General features: G+C 40.1%; 1 protein-coding gene and 1 long non-coding RNA gene across 2 annotated transcripts in view; one reads left to right on the top strand and one right to left on the bottom strand.

Moving 5' to 3' along the window:
* On the top strand, positions 973-5,108 carry LOC109840399. The gene is made up of 3 exons (XR_002246915.1): positions 973-1,143; positions 1,236-1,296; positions 4,505-5,108. It is a non-coding gene; the product is annotated as an uncharacterized LOC109840399 (long non-coding RNA).
* Positions 6,266-13,589, bottom strand: part of LOC109842263 (WAT1-related protein At4g28040-like) — an 8,878-nt gene continuing 1,554 nt past the window's right edge. The window contains exons 3-7 of the mRNA XM_020411161.1: positions 13,298-13,342; positions 13,166-13,229; positions 7,014-7,338; positions 6,514-6,665; positions 6,266-6,416 (exon numbers count right to left, since the gene is read on the bottom strand). Of these exons, the coding sequence (XP_020266750.1) occupies positions 6,266-6,416; positions 6,514-6,665; positions 7,014-7,338; positions 13,166-13,229; positions 13,298-13,342 (737 nt within the window). The remainder of the gene's footprint in view (positions 6,417-6,513; positions 6,666-7,013; positions 7,339-13,165; positions 13,230-13,297; positions 13,343-13,589) is intronic.

Here is a 13,589-nt window from a genome sequence, read left to right as displayed (position 1 = left end):
TATTCATCGGGCGGCTGACATTAGCTTTGGCGGTTTGTACGGGTGGCTTGTGAAATGGCATTTTTGTCCTTTCTTTTTATTTTATTTTTTATATTTTATATTGCTGGGTAAGGAGGGTTTTCTCAAGAAGGAAAAGGAAAGCTGACAGCTGGATATACACGCTCATCGTGTGTGCTTGGCTGTTTCTCTTGAGCATGACGTTTTGTTTCATTCAGCGAATCTTGAATAGATTAGTCACTTTATAATCGAGTTTAGATTAAACAGAAGAAGACTTAATCCTATAGAAGAATGAATTGGTTTGAAAACTGTATTCAGTCGCCTAGACTTTAGGGGTGAAATTTAAATTTAAATTTAAAGACAATAAACGTGCAGCTCGTAATGAATATCTGAGGCCTCTTGGACTGGATGTTTGATGCCAAGAGTTAGAAAGATCATGAAAAAAATTCCCTCCTCAAACTGGAAAAAAAAAAGTGCCAACTTAAATTGGACTCAATTTGAACTCACAAACTCAGCTTAGTCATTGTGTGGAAGTCGATGAGAACTCTCAGAAGTTAGATTGAACTTAAGAGTTTGCGAAAAATATGCATCAAGAGAGAGTTCGCCCGTAACTGAATTGTTGATCCCGCACCAAATACATTCGTCCTCAGGTTATTTTTCGCTCGAATCTAATTAGTTCATGATGTTTTTTAACTGTAAATAATTTATCCTAAGGTTTTAAACATGAGTATTTTATCTGCAAGTTTTCTTTTATTTATTTTTTTAAAATGATCGTGGAGTTTCATTTGACATTTTTCACGGTGGTGATAAAGCGGAGAACATTTTAAACTCCTCGGATGGGCTAAAGTGGTCACCCGTGTATTATGCTGTGATGGAGGCCCAATATTACTGAACGGGATAAAATCTAGCCCAACCCAATTAAGCCAATTCACAAACACAAGGGTAGGGTCCACGTCTTTTGATTAGCGAAACTATTGTTCCTTTTTTTTTTTTTTTTTTTTTGGTGATCAAGCCTTTAGGGTTTTTGGAGAAGCAAAATCTCAATCGCTCAGTCAGGATTTAATGGCGGAGACAGGTCGACCGTGGTTTCTCGAGTCTGCTCCTCTTCTCGTAATGGTCCTCATGGTCGTCCACGTCTCAGCGTTGGTACTCAATTCCCTCTTATTTTCCTTTAATTATTAGATTTTTTTTTTTGTGGGCGGTCTCCAATCTAATTATTGTTCGTATTACTCCTGCAGATTTATTGGATGTACAAGTTAGCTTCTCAAAAGCCTGCTCCCCGTAGAAAGACCCACTAGGGTAAGACCCAATTTGCATTTTGCTCATATTTTCTTGATGTATGTTTAAGTGAATTAGTGGAATTGAGCCATTTTTTTTATATGCTTTAGAATGTCACCAACCAAGTTCACTTCCAACTCCCACTTTTGGTTGTTTTTCATATTTTGAATGCTCTCACCATAAATTGCTCTTGCAAGGTTATGAACTACCACGCATTTATAATACATCTTATATACAAAGCGATCCAACGTTAGATATGATTGTTGTTGCGCAATGTCTAGTTTGTGCATTCGCTCTTGATTGTTCATGCAATTTCTTTATGCTCATCTTTTAGTTGGTAAACTTTGTCGCGTGTAATGTGATTCTGTGAGGGAATTATTCCCTAATTATTCTGGGGCTCAAAGCTTTTTATGCTTCAAAATAGGTCTCACCCTTCACTTAATCATCAAGTGTGCAGTCTTCTCCTGAGAGGCGGAGTTATTTTGGTTTCTCTAGGTGTCAAAGGTCACTGATGCAGATTGGTGATTTCTTTTATAAATGTATACAAGTTATCTTTTTTCCTACCGATAGAACCATTCAACGAGTCCATGACATATTTCTCCAACTAACGCTACTAGTACAAGCTTCTCATAAAAATATATAGTAAGGAGCTCCGGGGAAGTGAAATGGTAAAAGGGTGGAAAAGGAGGTATATATGCATGATTTTCCACAAGTATTTGGGATTAGGATTTTTATTGCCATTATGGTTTTGGTGTTATATACTTTGTGATTGAAGTGTGTATTGTTTTTAAATTTTGTTCCTATGAACCAGTACTGTGAATCCAAATAACTGCTCGTGAATTTTCTAAATTGTAATATTTGATTTGTCTTCTGAAGACCTAATGTTGTAACGCTGATCCAACTTACGTGTCCTATATAGTGAATTATTTTCAAATTACATATCATGTTTTATATAATTGTGACCCTACTATGACATGTATTGTTGCTGTTTGGTATTATGCTCTTCAATTTTTCATCTCCTCTTTGGAAGTAAAATCCTTTCTTTTCCTCTTTATATTGTCATCAAAGTTCTAATCACTTCAATATATTGCACTGCTTATTGTATTTCCATCAGTATCCATTTGTATGAGTTAGTAGCACAAGGTTGATGGACATAAAATACGAGAGTAGCATGGCGTGTATTTAAATTGTTGACAGCAAGGTTGCTGATAGCGGATCGCGGCGCGTCGCGGCGAGGTACCGCTAAGGCTATATCGGGCTATTACGACGAAATCGCGGCAAATAGCGCACAGTCAAATAGCGGTCAAATTTAAATATATTTAAATATCCTAAATAATAAGAAAATTCATAAAAAAAATCTAAAAATTCAATTAGTTGTAAATTTCTTGTATTATCAGTAAATAACAATTAGTAGGCTTGTTGTATGAATGAAACTATGAAGAAATTCAAGAAATATAGTATCATAATATGTGTGATAGCGGGTTTAGCCGCTTTTAACCACGAAAATCCGCTTTAAACCGCGAAAATCCGCTTTTAACCGTGAAAACCCGCTTTTAACCCGCTAAAATCCGCTTTTAAGCGCTATTCGAATGAATAGTGGATTTTCCCGCTTAAGCCAGCCGCGAAACCCTTACGTATAGCGCTGAAGGGCCACGACCGCTATTCGCGCTGCTATAGCCCCGCGATTGGCCGCTATTTACAACACTGGTTGACAGATCTCTCGTTCTGTTCCAATTCAACTATCACCCTCTCCTCTTGGATATTAGCTCTCTGACTGATCTATACCGTTAATATTTCGTTAATTAGAGTTATCACTTGCTGGACATATGACAGAATCTGACTTTTTTGTCCTCTCTCTTTCTATATCCTCTCATCTTACTTTCTCGCTGGTCTTTGTCTCTCTTCGCTTTTATCTCTCTTTCCCATTAATTGTTCCAAAGCAATATTAGGCAGCATGTTAATTTCAAAAGAGAGGAGATGTGCAGGGGCATAGAACGGAGAAAGCTGGACTTGAGGACCACAGAAAAAATGGAGAAGAGAGGACAGAGTCATTGTGCCGGTGCCCTTTATGTTGGCAAACAAGACTGCTGAGAAAGGAAGAGAAAATGTCTTAACTATTAGTAATTTAGTTGCAAATAGACCTCTTGTACTATGAAACTTTTAAGCAAGGAAGAATGTCAGACTGGTTTTCACAACATAGATCAGTCAGGAAGTGTATTGACTAATATCTAGGATAATGGGCATAGGCTGCAATGGACCTATAATACAAGGAATCTATTTGCAATTAACCCTATTATCGATATAATGTTGTAGAAGGACTATCATGGAAACTACTGAATGATGTGAAATTACATAGTTGGAATGTAGTGAAAGATCAAAGCACTTATAAAGTACCATAGCACATTAAAACAATCAAGAAAAGATAATATTAGAACATTGTGTTAGTACAATGGAGCCACGACATCGTGCTAGTTCTTCCTGCTTGTGTCATTTTTATGTTATAAATGAACTCAACTTGAGAGGTTGATTTGGCAGTATTAGTCTTCTTGGAGTTAACTGGCAAGTATCATCAGTGAGAAACTGAGAAATCACTGGAATCATTGTGTTCAGTTCACTGACCCTAGTAGGCCTTTGGATGGTGTAAGTTTTGCATCTCGTGTTTTCTATGTGCTTCAGATGTCATTACTAGGGTGATCTTTATGATTAGTTCCATTACTTGGGGGATCTTCTTGTATGTTCATAGAACTTGAAACCACATGTTTAACCATGAGCAATTGAAATATGGTTTATATTCCTGTTGTTTAAATAGACGCCCAAGTTATTGAGCCTTTTACTGTTTGTTTGAGTTGGAACGTATTACTGTGTTTCTTAAAATAACCGTGCATTTTCCAAAACTATTTATGCCGGAGTTTTTTTTTTCAATTATATTGTTCTATACTTCTAATCCATTTTAGGAAAAAGTGAGACATAATCAAATTGGAATATGAATTTTTTTTAATATATGATAGATGTAGACATGGAAGCGTACTGTAATTGAAAAGGAAAAAAAACATGTCAATTAAGGGAATTGTCCTTTCTGGAAAATGCCATAATTATTTTGTTCTATGGTTCATAGGTACATGCTTCTATTTGGAATTCATCTTGTGTCTCTAGTTTTATGGATAAATAACTCTTACCATACATTCGGAGAAAAAGGTTTCAATCTCTTAGCTAACACGGTGCATGGCAGGTTTAATTCGAAGGAATACTAGAGTTTAGTGAAGTTTTCCATGTTGACCTGTGCATTCAAAATTGAACCAGTCCACTCTTCTACTTGTGCTGGTTCTAGGGGGGAAAAGAAAAGAAAAGAAAAGGATGATTCTTCAAGTAAACACTTCGCCTCTTGGAACTTTTTTTTTTCTTTCAATCATCTTCAAAGCTATTGTTGCTCGCAACATGATAGCTTTGCACTATTTTTCTGTGTTTTATAAGTAAGTTCCTCGGGTGAACCTTTTTAACTGTATGTGGTAACATCTTGCAGCAGCCGTCGTTATATACAAATGTTGCTCGTATTTCAATTGCAGTTAAAATGAACTAAACAGCGCTATGTTGAGTTAGCTGGCATGTGAGGAATTCTGTCACCTGATGCTCCTTTCTTAATTATTGTAGCAATGCCACTGCTATTTGCCTTCAGAAGTTATATATATTGAAGTGTGTTATTGGTTCAAGATTGTTAGTTAGAACTAGGATATTTTTTTCTTAGATTATCAGTTTTGGTGTAATTCGTTTAGGACTGGAACTCAAATTTTATATTTAAGAATTTAATGGTTTAGGTTTAGAATTTGGAGCTTGAATTTAAGGTGTTATTTGTTTTCTATTATTGTGGTAGTATTATGCTTCATCCAAAGTTGAAGAGCTGAGATGCATTGTTCCCTCCCCTTCACTTTGATGATAACTAAACTCCATTTTTCTTTTTCTCATTCCTTGATTTGACACCCATAATTTCCATCTTCCTATCATAATTCTACTGCTAAATCTAAAATCTAGTATAAACAAATTAAAATTAAAATTCCAAATTTAAAGATAATTTTAAAAATCTAAAGTTTGTGCCCAAAAGAAATAAATATAAATTTTAGAGAATACTAGTTACTAACTAACATGTTTTATGTTCACTGAAAAATAAACTGTAGAGAGAATATATGCAATTAAGCTCAAGTTTGGAAGGAAAAATGTTAAAAGAATAAACTTTAATCATTTCTCACACATAAGGGGGCAACTCGAATTGTTTTAGTTGAATGGTATATTTGTCAGGATTCAATAGGTCAGAAGCTAGCGTATCTCTCTTCTGTACCGAGTGGATGTCTTTAACTTTCTTTGGTAATCAACCAGTGTTGAATGGAGAATAAATCCTTGAAATTGATTTCAATGCAACCTTATATCTACTGTCATGGTTTTCTTTACCCACCAGATTACTCTTTCGCATATATTTAGGGGGTGTTTGGTTACATTTCTATAAATTATAGGAAATGTTTTCCATCCAAAATTTGATTTCCTTCTATTTCTTAAAAAAAATATAGGAAAAGTTTTGAGAAGTTAAAAAGTATAATTTTTCTTATTTTTTGTATTGTGCTTGTTTGGTTCGAAACAAGAAAATGACTCATAACTTTTGGAAAAATAGCAACATTTCCTATAATTTATAGAAATGTAACCAAATACCACCAACTTTATAAAAAAATGAGAACTTTATAGAAAAGTGTTAATGAGTTTTATTATTTAAATAATGAATGCGTCAGATTTCCAAGAGATTTTCGCCCATTTTAGAAGGAAAACAATTTCTATAAATTTTGGTACTTTTCTATACTTTACAGAAAACATTTCTATAAATCTTTTTTGAGCCAAACACAGTTTGTGGAAATCTATAGAAAACTCTTAATTACAGAAATGCCATTGTTTGTACTTTTTGAGAAAACATTTTTTAAAAACAATGCAACCAAACACCCCCTTAGTTAAATTAAATGTTTCCAAGGAGCGGCTCTGCCGTTGAACTTTCAGATAACCGGTTCTGTTCATCACCATTGTCAACTTTCCTTGCCCCGCTGTCTCTCGATTTTGCCCAGAGGAGGATATACAGGCCTCCAATGACGAAAGAAGCCGCGACAATACTGAAAAATAAAAAGTAAACACGAACCACACTTTGAAATAAAAAGGTGTACGTACGTATGTATGTATATATATACATTCATTAAAAAGCTAACTAACCTCCAAAACCGTGGAGAGACTTGGAAGACGAGAGTTTGAAAGAGGAAGGAGTAGACGATGAGCAGCGGGGTGAATGCTAATACCAAAACTGGTCCTTTCTTGTGTATGCACCAAATCCGAGCAAAGTTCACCATCGCAGCTATTACAGTTCCCTGTCAACATTTTGATCAATCAAAAAGATTTAAAAGGGCTTGAACCAAATTCCCTGTCAAGGTGAGAACCATTCGGAATTTTAAGGTCAACTTTTCCCGCAATAAGATTACAATAAATTTTAACTGTTCAATTATTAAAGAATAATTGCAGCGATTTCACTAAACATTACGGAGATACTTAATATGCTCCCTGGACTTTTTATATGCTGAGCTTGGATTTAAAGCTGGATCCAATCGATGATTTGATTAAAGAAATAAATATTGTGTTTTTTTAAATGGTCTATGGCTAAAATGAGAATTAATGTAGTTTCAATGCCACGGGGTAATTTGCAAAAAATACCAACTGACCAGGAAAAGGTACGCCGCGGACGCAACGAGGGCCGCGAGCCCGAGCAAAAAGCACCCAGTGAGCCTGCCCTTCGGACCCTGCGCACTTTTAACATTTGAGCCCTTACCATCCTCAAAAATTACCAACACAGTAGCCCCCACCGCCGACGACAGGACGCCCAGTAGCTTCGCCTGCCCGTTAAGGCTCCAAAACCGGAACTTTTCCCGACCCGCTAAAACTGGAACAACGAACACCAACACCGGAACAGTGTTGAGTTCCACGCTCTCAAACGTGGACGTTATGTAACGAAGACTCGCCGTTAGCAGCAGCTGCTCCCCTGGAATCCTTCACAAATGCAAGTAGTTTTCTTTAATTATTAAAAAAAAACACCATAACTTCGGAATATTATCAGATGACCCCACAACTTTCCAATTATCAGGAAAACCCCTTCAGTCTAGGGATTATCAGAAAGCCCCTGCAACTTTAAAAAAACCGCCTAACAATTGTAAGTGCAATCTTCACATGGGTAGATAAAATTATGCAGGGCGATATTTCTGATAGAGGAAATTGTGGTTCACGCTTTTAAATGGGAGTTTCTTAGAAAACATTGAAAGTTAAAAGGTGGTTATCTGACAACCCCTAAACTTAAGGGACCTTGCTAATATTTTGAAAGCCATGGGAGAGGCGATCTGATAATCCTCTCCAAAGTTGTAAGGTTTTTTTTTCCTCTCTCTAGTATTTTGCCTACATAGTGTTTGGACTCTTTGATGTTGGGGATTTGAAACAATCAATCAAACTCTTGCCCTTCCGGACCATGTGTTGAAAGTAGGAATAATACCACAAATAAAGATCTAACTTGCAAAAAACAGTAAAAGAGACGAACACACAGATTTAACGAGGTTCGGCAACGTGCCTACGTCCTCGGGAGCTACACCACACAATCTCTTTATTAATTGAAGAAAAAAATACAAGCTCTCAAACAAGGGATTAATCTCTCTGAGATTCTCTCTCTCTTTGCAGTCAAAAAGCTCTCTCTTTGATGTTATTCAAACCCTAAAACGTTTGGGGTATATATATAGAATCCTGATTGAAACAGATTCCTAAACAGAACAGGAACCTACCAAAAATACGCGTGGTCGACCGTCGCGGTCGACCGACGCGATCGACCGATTGCAAAACCCGAGAGCAGTTTTCCTACAGGGTTTTGGTGGTCGACCGGATCGGTCGACCGTGGATCTTTCTGCTCGATTTTCTGTCTTTTTTATTCCAGCTTTTGTCTCGAACTTTGGGTCTACACCTTAGACTAACAATCTCCCACTTGGAGACCAAAGTGTCTGCAATGAGTTCCCCCGAACTCTCCCCTTCTTCGCATGTATCTTTTCCCCGAAAAATTCTTCCTTCAATCAACAATATCCCGGCGATCTCGCCTATCCTCGTAGTGTGGCTCCGCCTTCGTCTTCTACTCGTGAAGGCCAACTGAAGTTGCGCACAACTCCAGTTTCTCAATGGTGATTGTCTTCGTCAACATGTCCGTCGGATTTTGACTCCCCAAAATCTTCATTAAATGCAACTTTCCGTCCTCAACTAGCGAGCGTATAAAATGGTATTTGACGTCGATATGCTTCGTTCTGGCATGATATACTGGATTCTTAGCAAGATGTATAGCGTCTGGCTATCACAATAAAGAACTCCTCTCCCTTGCTTCAGATCCAACTCTTCCAAGCACCCGTTCAACCAGATCATCTCCTTGCTTGCTTCAGTCACCGCGACATACTCAGCCTCGGTTGTAGACAAAGTCACAATCTTCTGCAGACGTGAGACCCAGCTCACTGCTGTCGACGCTAAGGTATAAACATACCCCGTGGTGCTTCGCCTCGTATCATGATCACCGGCGAAGTCCGCATCCACGTATCCCTACAGCACCAACTCCTTCCTCCTGAAATATAGTGGTTTGTTTGTTGTCCCCCTCCTCAAGTACCGCATTATCCACTTCACGGCCTCCCAATGCTGCTTTCCTGGATTGCTTGCAAATCTGCTCACAACTCCCACTGCATGGGCGATGTCCGGCCTCGTGCAAACCATCGCGTACATGAGACTCCCAATGGCCAAAGAATATGGCACCCTGCTCATATGCTCTCTATCTGCATCTGTCTTAGGTGATTGCTCCTCAGGTAGCTTGAGCTGACTTCCAAGGGGTGTGCTAACAACTTTAGCATTCTGCATGTTAAACCTCTGAAGTACCTTCTCAATGTATTCAGCTTGGCTCAATCTCAATGTCCCTCCAGCTTCATTCCTACTGATTCGCGTCCCTAGAATCTGCTTCGCTGCACCTAGATCCTTCATTACAAATTCCTTTGCTAGCTGTCTCTTCAAACTGTTTATCTCTTCTAAACACGGTCCTGCTACCAACATGTCATCAACATATAATAACAAAATAATGAAGCTGGACTCAAACATTTTGAAATAACAGCAATGATCCGAATTATATCTTCTGTAGCCATTATTCTGCATGAAGTTATCAAACTTCTTATACCACTGTCTCGGAGCCTGTTTCAAACCATATAAGCTCTTCTTGAGCTTGCACACAATCTCTTCCTTTCCTTCTTCAATGAAGCCAACAGGTTGCTTCATGTAGATTTCTTCATCCAAGAAGGAAGAGGTCTTCTGCAGCTACCAAACTCAACACCACTCTGATGGTTGTGAGTTTCACAACAGGGGAAAATATCTCCGTGTAGTCTACTCCTTCCCGCTGTTGAAACCCCTTCACGACTAATCTGGCCTTGAATCTCTTGCTTCCATCACTCTCCTGCTTGACTCGCTAGACTCATTTATTGTACAAGGCTTTCTTCTGTGCAGGTAGCTGGGCTAACTCTCATGTCTCATTAGTGAGTAGAGAATCCATCTCCTCCTGCATCGCATGCTCCCACTGCTGAGATTCACTCACTTGCACTGCCTCTTCATAACACTCCGGCTCTCCGCTATCTGTTAAGAGTAGATAATCAAGTGACGAGAGGTATTTGGGATTTGGTTTGGGTACCCTGGATGACCTCCTAAGCTCCACGCCCTGGGTAGTAGCTTCTGCACCTGTAATCTCCTCCGTTCTACGGTCAGAACTGACATCGTCGCCCCTATCTGGAAGTTCCTCCAAATCCATGTACTCGGATCCACCTGTATCCGTAGTGCTGCTATATGATGAAGATAGCGATTGAGGAAATCAGTGCTGGACGAGCTACGTTCGATTCTTTCAAACCACTACTTATTGATTCTGTTGATGAGAATCAATAAGTGGATTTTGACAGAGGAATCATTGTTACAACGATGTAAACAAAACTCATTGAATATCACATCCTGACTCCTGATGATCTTCCTGTTCTTTTCATCCCAAAGGCGATACCCGAACTCATCAATGTCATATCCAATGAATGTGCACTTCTGTGACTTAGCATCTAGCTTGTCCCTGACATGGTCACTGATATGAACATAAGCCACGCAACCAAATACCCACAAGTGTGAGAGATTTATCTTCTTTCCACTCCAAACCTCCTCTGGAATCCCAAAATCTAATGGAACTGATGGCCCGTGATTAATCAGGTAGGCTGCCGTATGCACCGCATCCGCCCAAAATATCTTAGGCAGACCTGCATGTAGTCGCATGCTCCGCGCACGCTCTGTCAAAGTCCTGTTCATTCTCTCTGCAATGCCGTTCTGCTACGGCGTCCCTGGAGTAGTCCTCTCTAAGCGAATCTCATTCGTAGCACAGAACCTCTTGAACTCCTCCAGCTCATATTCTCCACCATTATCTGATCTCAAGCACTTCACCTTCAGATCTGTCTCGTTCTCGACCATGGCCTTCCACTTCTTGAAGATTTCGAACACCTCTGACTTGTGCTTCATGAAGTAAACTCACACCTTCCTCGAGTGATCGTCGATAAAGGTGACGTAGTATCTCAAACCGCCAAAAGAAGACACACTGGCTGGGCCCCATACATCTGTATGAATCAACTCTAGCTTCTGAGCCTTAGGTGGCCTTCCACCCTTCTGGAAACTAACACTCTTCTGCTTCCCAAAGATGCAGTCTTCACAAACCCCGACTTCCACGGTATCGATCCCGGTTAGCTTTCCTTGTGAATGTAGAATTTTCATCTCCTTCTCGCTCATGTGTCCCAGCCTGTTGTGCCACAGATCTGTACTCTCCTTGCCAGCTGCAATTGTGAGGGTGTCACTCGCATGTGAAGTGAGGTAGAGAGTTCCTGTTTTATTGCCTCGGGCAACAACCATAGTATCGTTGGAGATTCTTTACGAATCCCCGGTGAATGTCGAAACGTAGCCTTCTTCTCCAAGCTGTCCCACCGAAACAAGATTCCTCTTCAGCTTCGGTACGTGTCTCACGTTCTTCAAGTTCCACTTAGATCCCTTTATCTGTATCTGAACGTCGCCCTTTCCAACAATATTGCAAGGTTCATTATCCCCCAAATATACATTATCAAAGTCCCCTGCTACATAGTTCTGAAGTAGTTTCCTATTAGCAGTGGCGTGGAAAGAAGCTCCTGAGTCGATGACCCAAGAATCAGAATTGCTATCCATAGCAAGGCATCCTTCTTTGGTGCTTTACAGACCAAAGACATATGGCCCTCCTGGCCGCAGTTCCAACACTTCCCTTTGATGGACCTAACCTTCGAGTTCGGCCTCTTCTTCACTGATTTCGACCGATTCCTGTTCTGGTTCCCTTTCTTCTGGCTTCTGCCTCTCTGCTCGAAACTTAGGGCTGAACTTGAACCTTCTGATTCGGACGATTTCCTTCTAACCTCCTCGGATAGAATCATACTAACAACCTCATTCAGCTTCAACTTCTCTTTCCCCGCTGAATTGCTTATTGCCGTCACACAACCTGCTCAATTATCCGGCAACTGCGATAGTAGTAGAAGGGCCTGCACTTCGTCATCGAACGTGATGTCCACGGAGATAAGTTGATCAACAATCGTGTTAAACTCGCTGAGATGCATCGTGAAGGACCGTCCTTCTGCCATCTTGAGGTTGAAAAGAGTTTTGACTAGATGCACCTTATTTGCTGCCGACGGTTGCTCGTACATCTTCGCGAGCGCTTCCATAAGCCCCACCGTCGTCTTCTCCTTCAGAATATTGTGGGCTACTGATTTGGCGAGCGACAACCGGATTTGCCCTAGAGCCTTCCTATCCAGTACCTCCCAATCACCATCTGACTCCTCTTTCTTCTTTCCCTTTTCCTTGCCCAACAGCGGGCGAACTTGTGTTGAAAGTAGGAAAGTAGGATTAAAACCACAAATAAAGATCTAACTTGCAAAAAACAGTAAAAGAGACGAACACACAGATTTAACGAGGTTCGGCAACGTGCCTACGTCCTCGGGAGCCACATCACACAATCTCTTTATTAATTGAAGAAGAAAATACAAGCTCTCAAATAAGGGATTAATCTCTCTGAGATTCTCTCTTTCTCTTTGCAGTCAAAAAGCTCTCTTTTTGATGTTATTCAAACCATAAAACGTTTGGGGTATATATATAGAATCCTGATTGAAACAGATTCCTAAACAGAACAGGAACCTTCCAAAAATACGCGCGGTCGACCGACGCGGTCGACCGATTGCAAAACTCGAGAGCAGTTTTCCTACAGGGTTTTGGCGGGGGGGGGGCACCTGATCCAAGCTCTCCCAGCTCCTGTGCACGTTCGCGGTCGACCGGATCGGTCGACCGTGGATCTTTCTGCTCGATTTTCTGTCTTTTTGATTCCAGCTCTTGTCTCGAACTTTGGGTCTACATCTTAGACTAACATTTGATGCCTAACACAAGCTACCTGGCGTGTTAGTTGGGTCCGTTATATTGGTGTTATGTATTAAGGTGTACATACATATTATTCGAATTTATGTTAGTGTGCTGCGGAAATATCTGTGTCCCTGATTCTTTTACAGGAGTTGAACATGCACGCTATTTCTTTTTTCAGTACCCATACGCTCTCCATACTATATGTTAAGATATCTACATGTGACATGAAATTAGCTTTAAAATAAAACTATATGTGACGTCTCCGAGAAAATTGTTGGAGGAAATTAAGAATCCTTAACTCGATCAAACTGGAATTAATAATTTACATCTCTAAGATGGAAAAAGAAAAAGAAAACAGAAGAGCGGAGGGCCTAACTGTGAAAGAGCGACGAGGAATGCCCACGAGAGTACGTGGAGGGAGAGCGGGCGGCGTTCTCGCACTGAATAACATGAAATGGTTAGTGCAAGGAATAGATAGTGGATGGTTATAATGTGGATCGAAGTATACCGCTCGAAGAAGACGGCGAGCAAGGAGAGGAGCGCCGATGAGCTGCTGGTACACGTTAAGCACGATGGCACTGACGCCGTCGGCGAGCACGGACTGCTGGAGAAACGAGGAAGAGGGTGGCAAGGAGTTGGCATAAAATCATCACCAAATAAGGGAACGGGACCTTCAACAGTTGTCCCACGTCGGCCATTTTTTTTCGATCTTCGGAACTCATTGGTGGTCAGCGTTCATATTAACATGCGCTTATCGACGTGACAAAGACTCCCAATCTGTCCTACGTATTAATAAACTT

This window comes from Asparagus officinalis, chromosome 5 (genome assembly GCF_001876935.1).
Source record: "Asparagus officinalis chromosome 5, Aspof.V1, whole genome shotgun sequence".
Taxonomy (NCBI): Eukaryota; Viridiplantae; Streptophyta; class Magnoliopsida; order Asparagales; family Asparagaceae; genus Asparagus; species Asparagus officinalis.
This window is presented reverse-complemented; position numbering and strand designations above follow the sequence as displayed.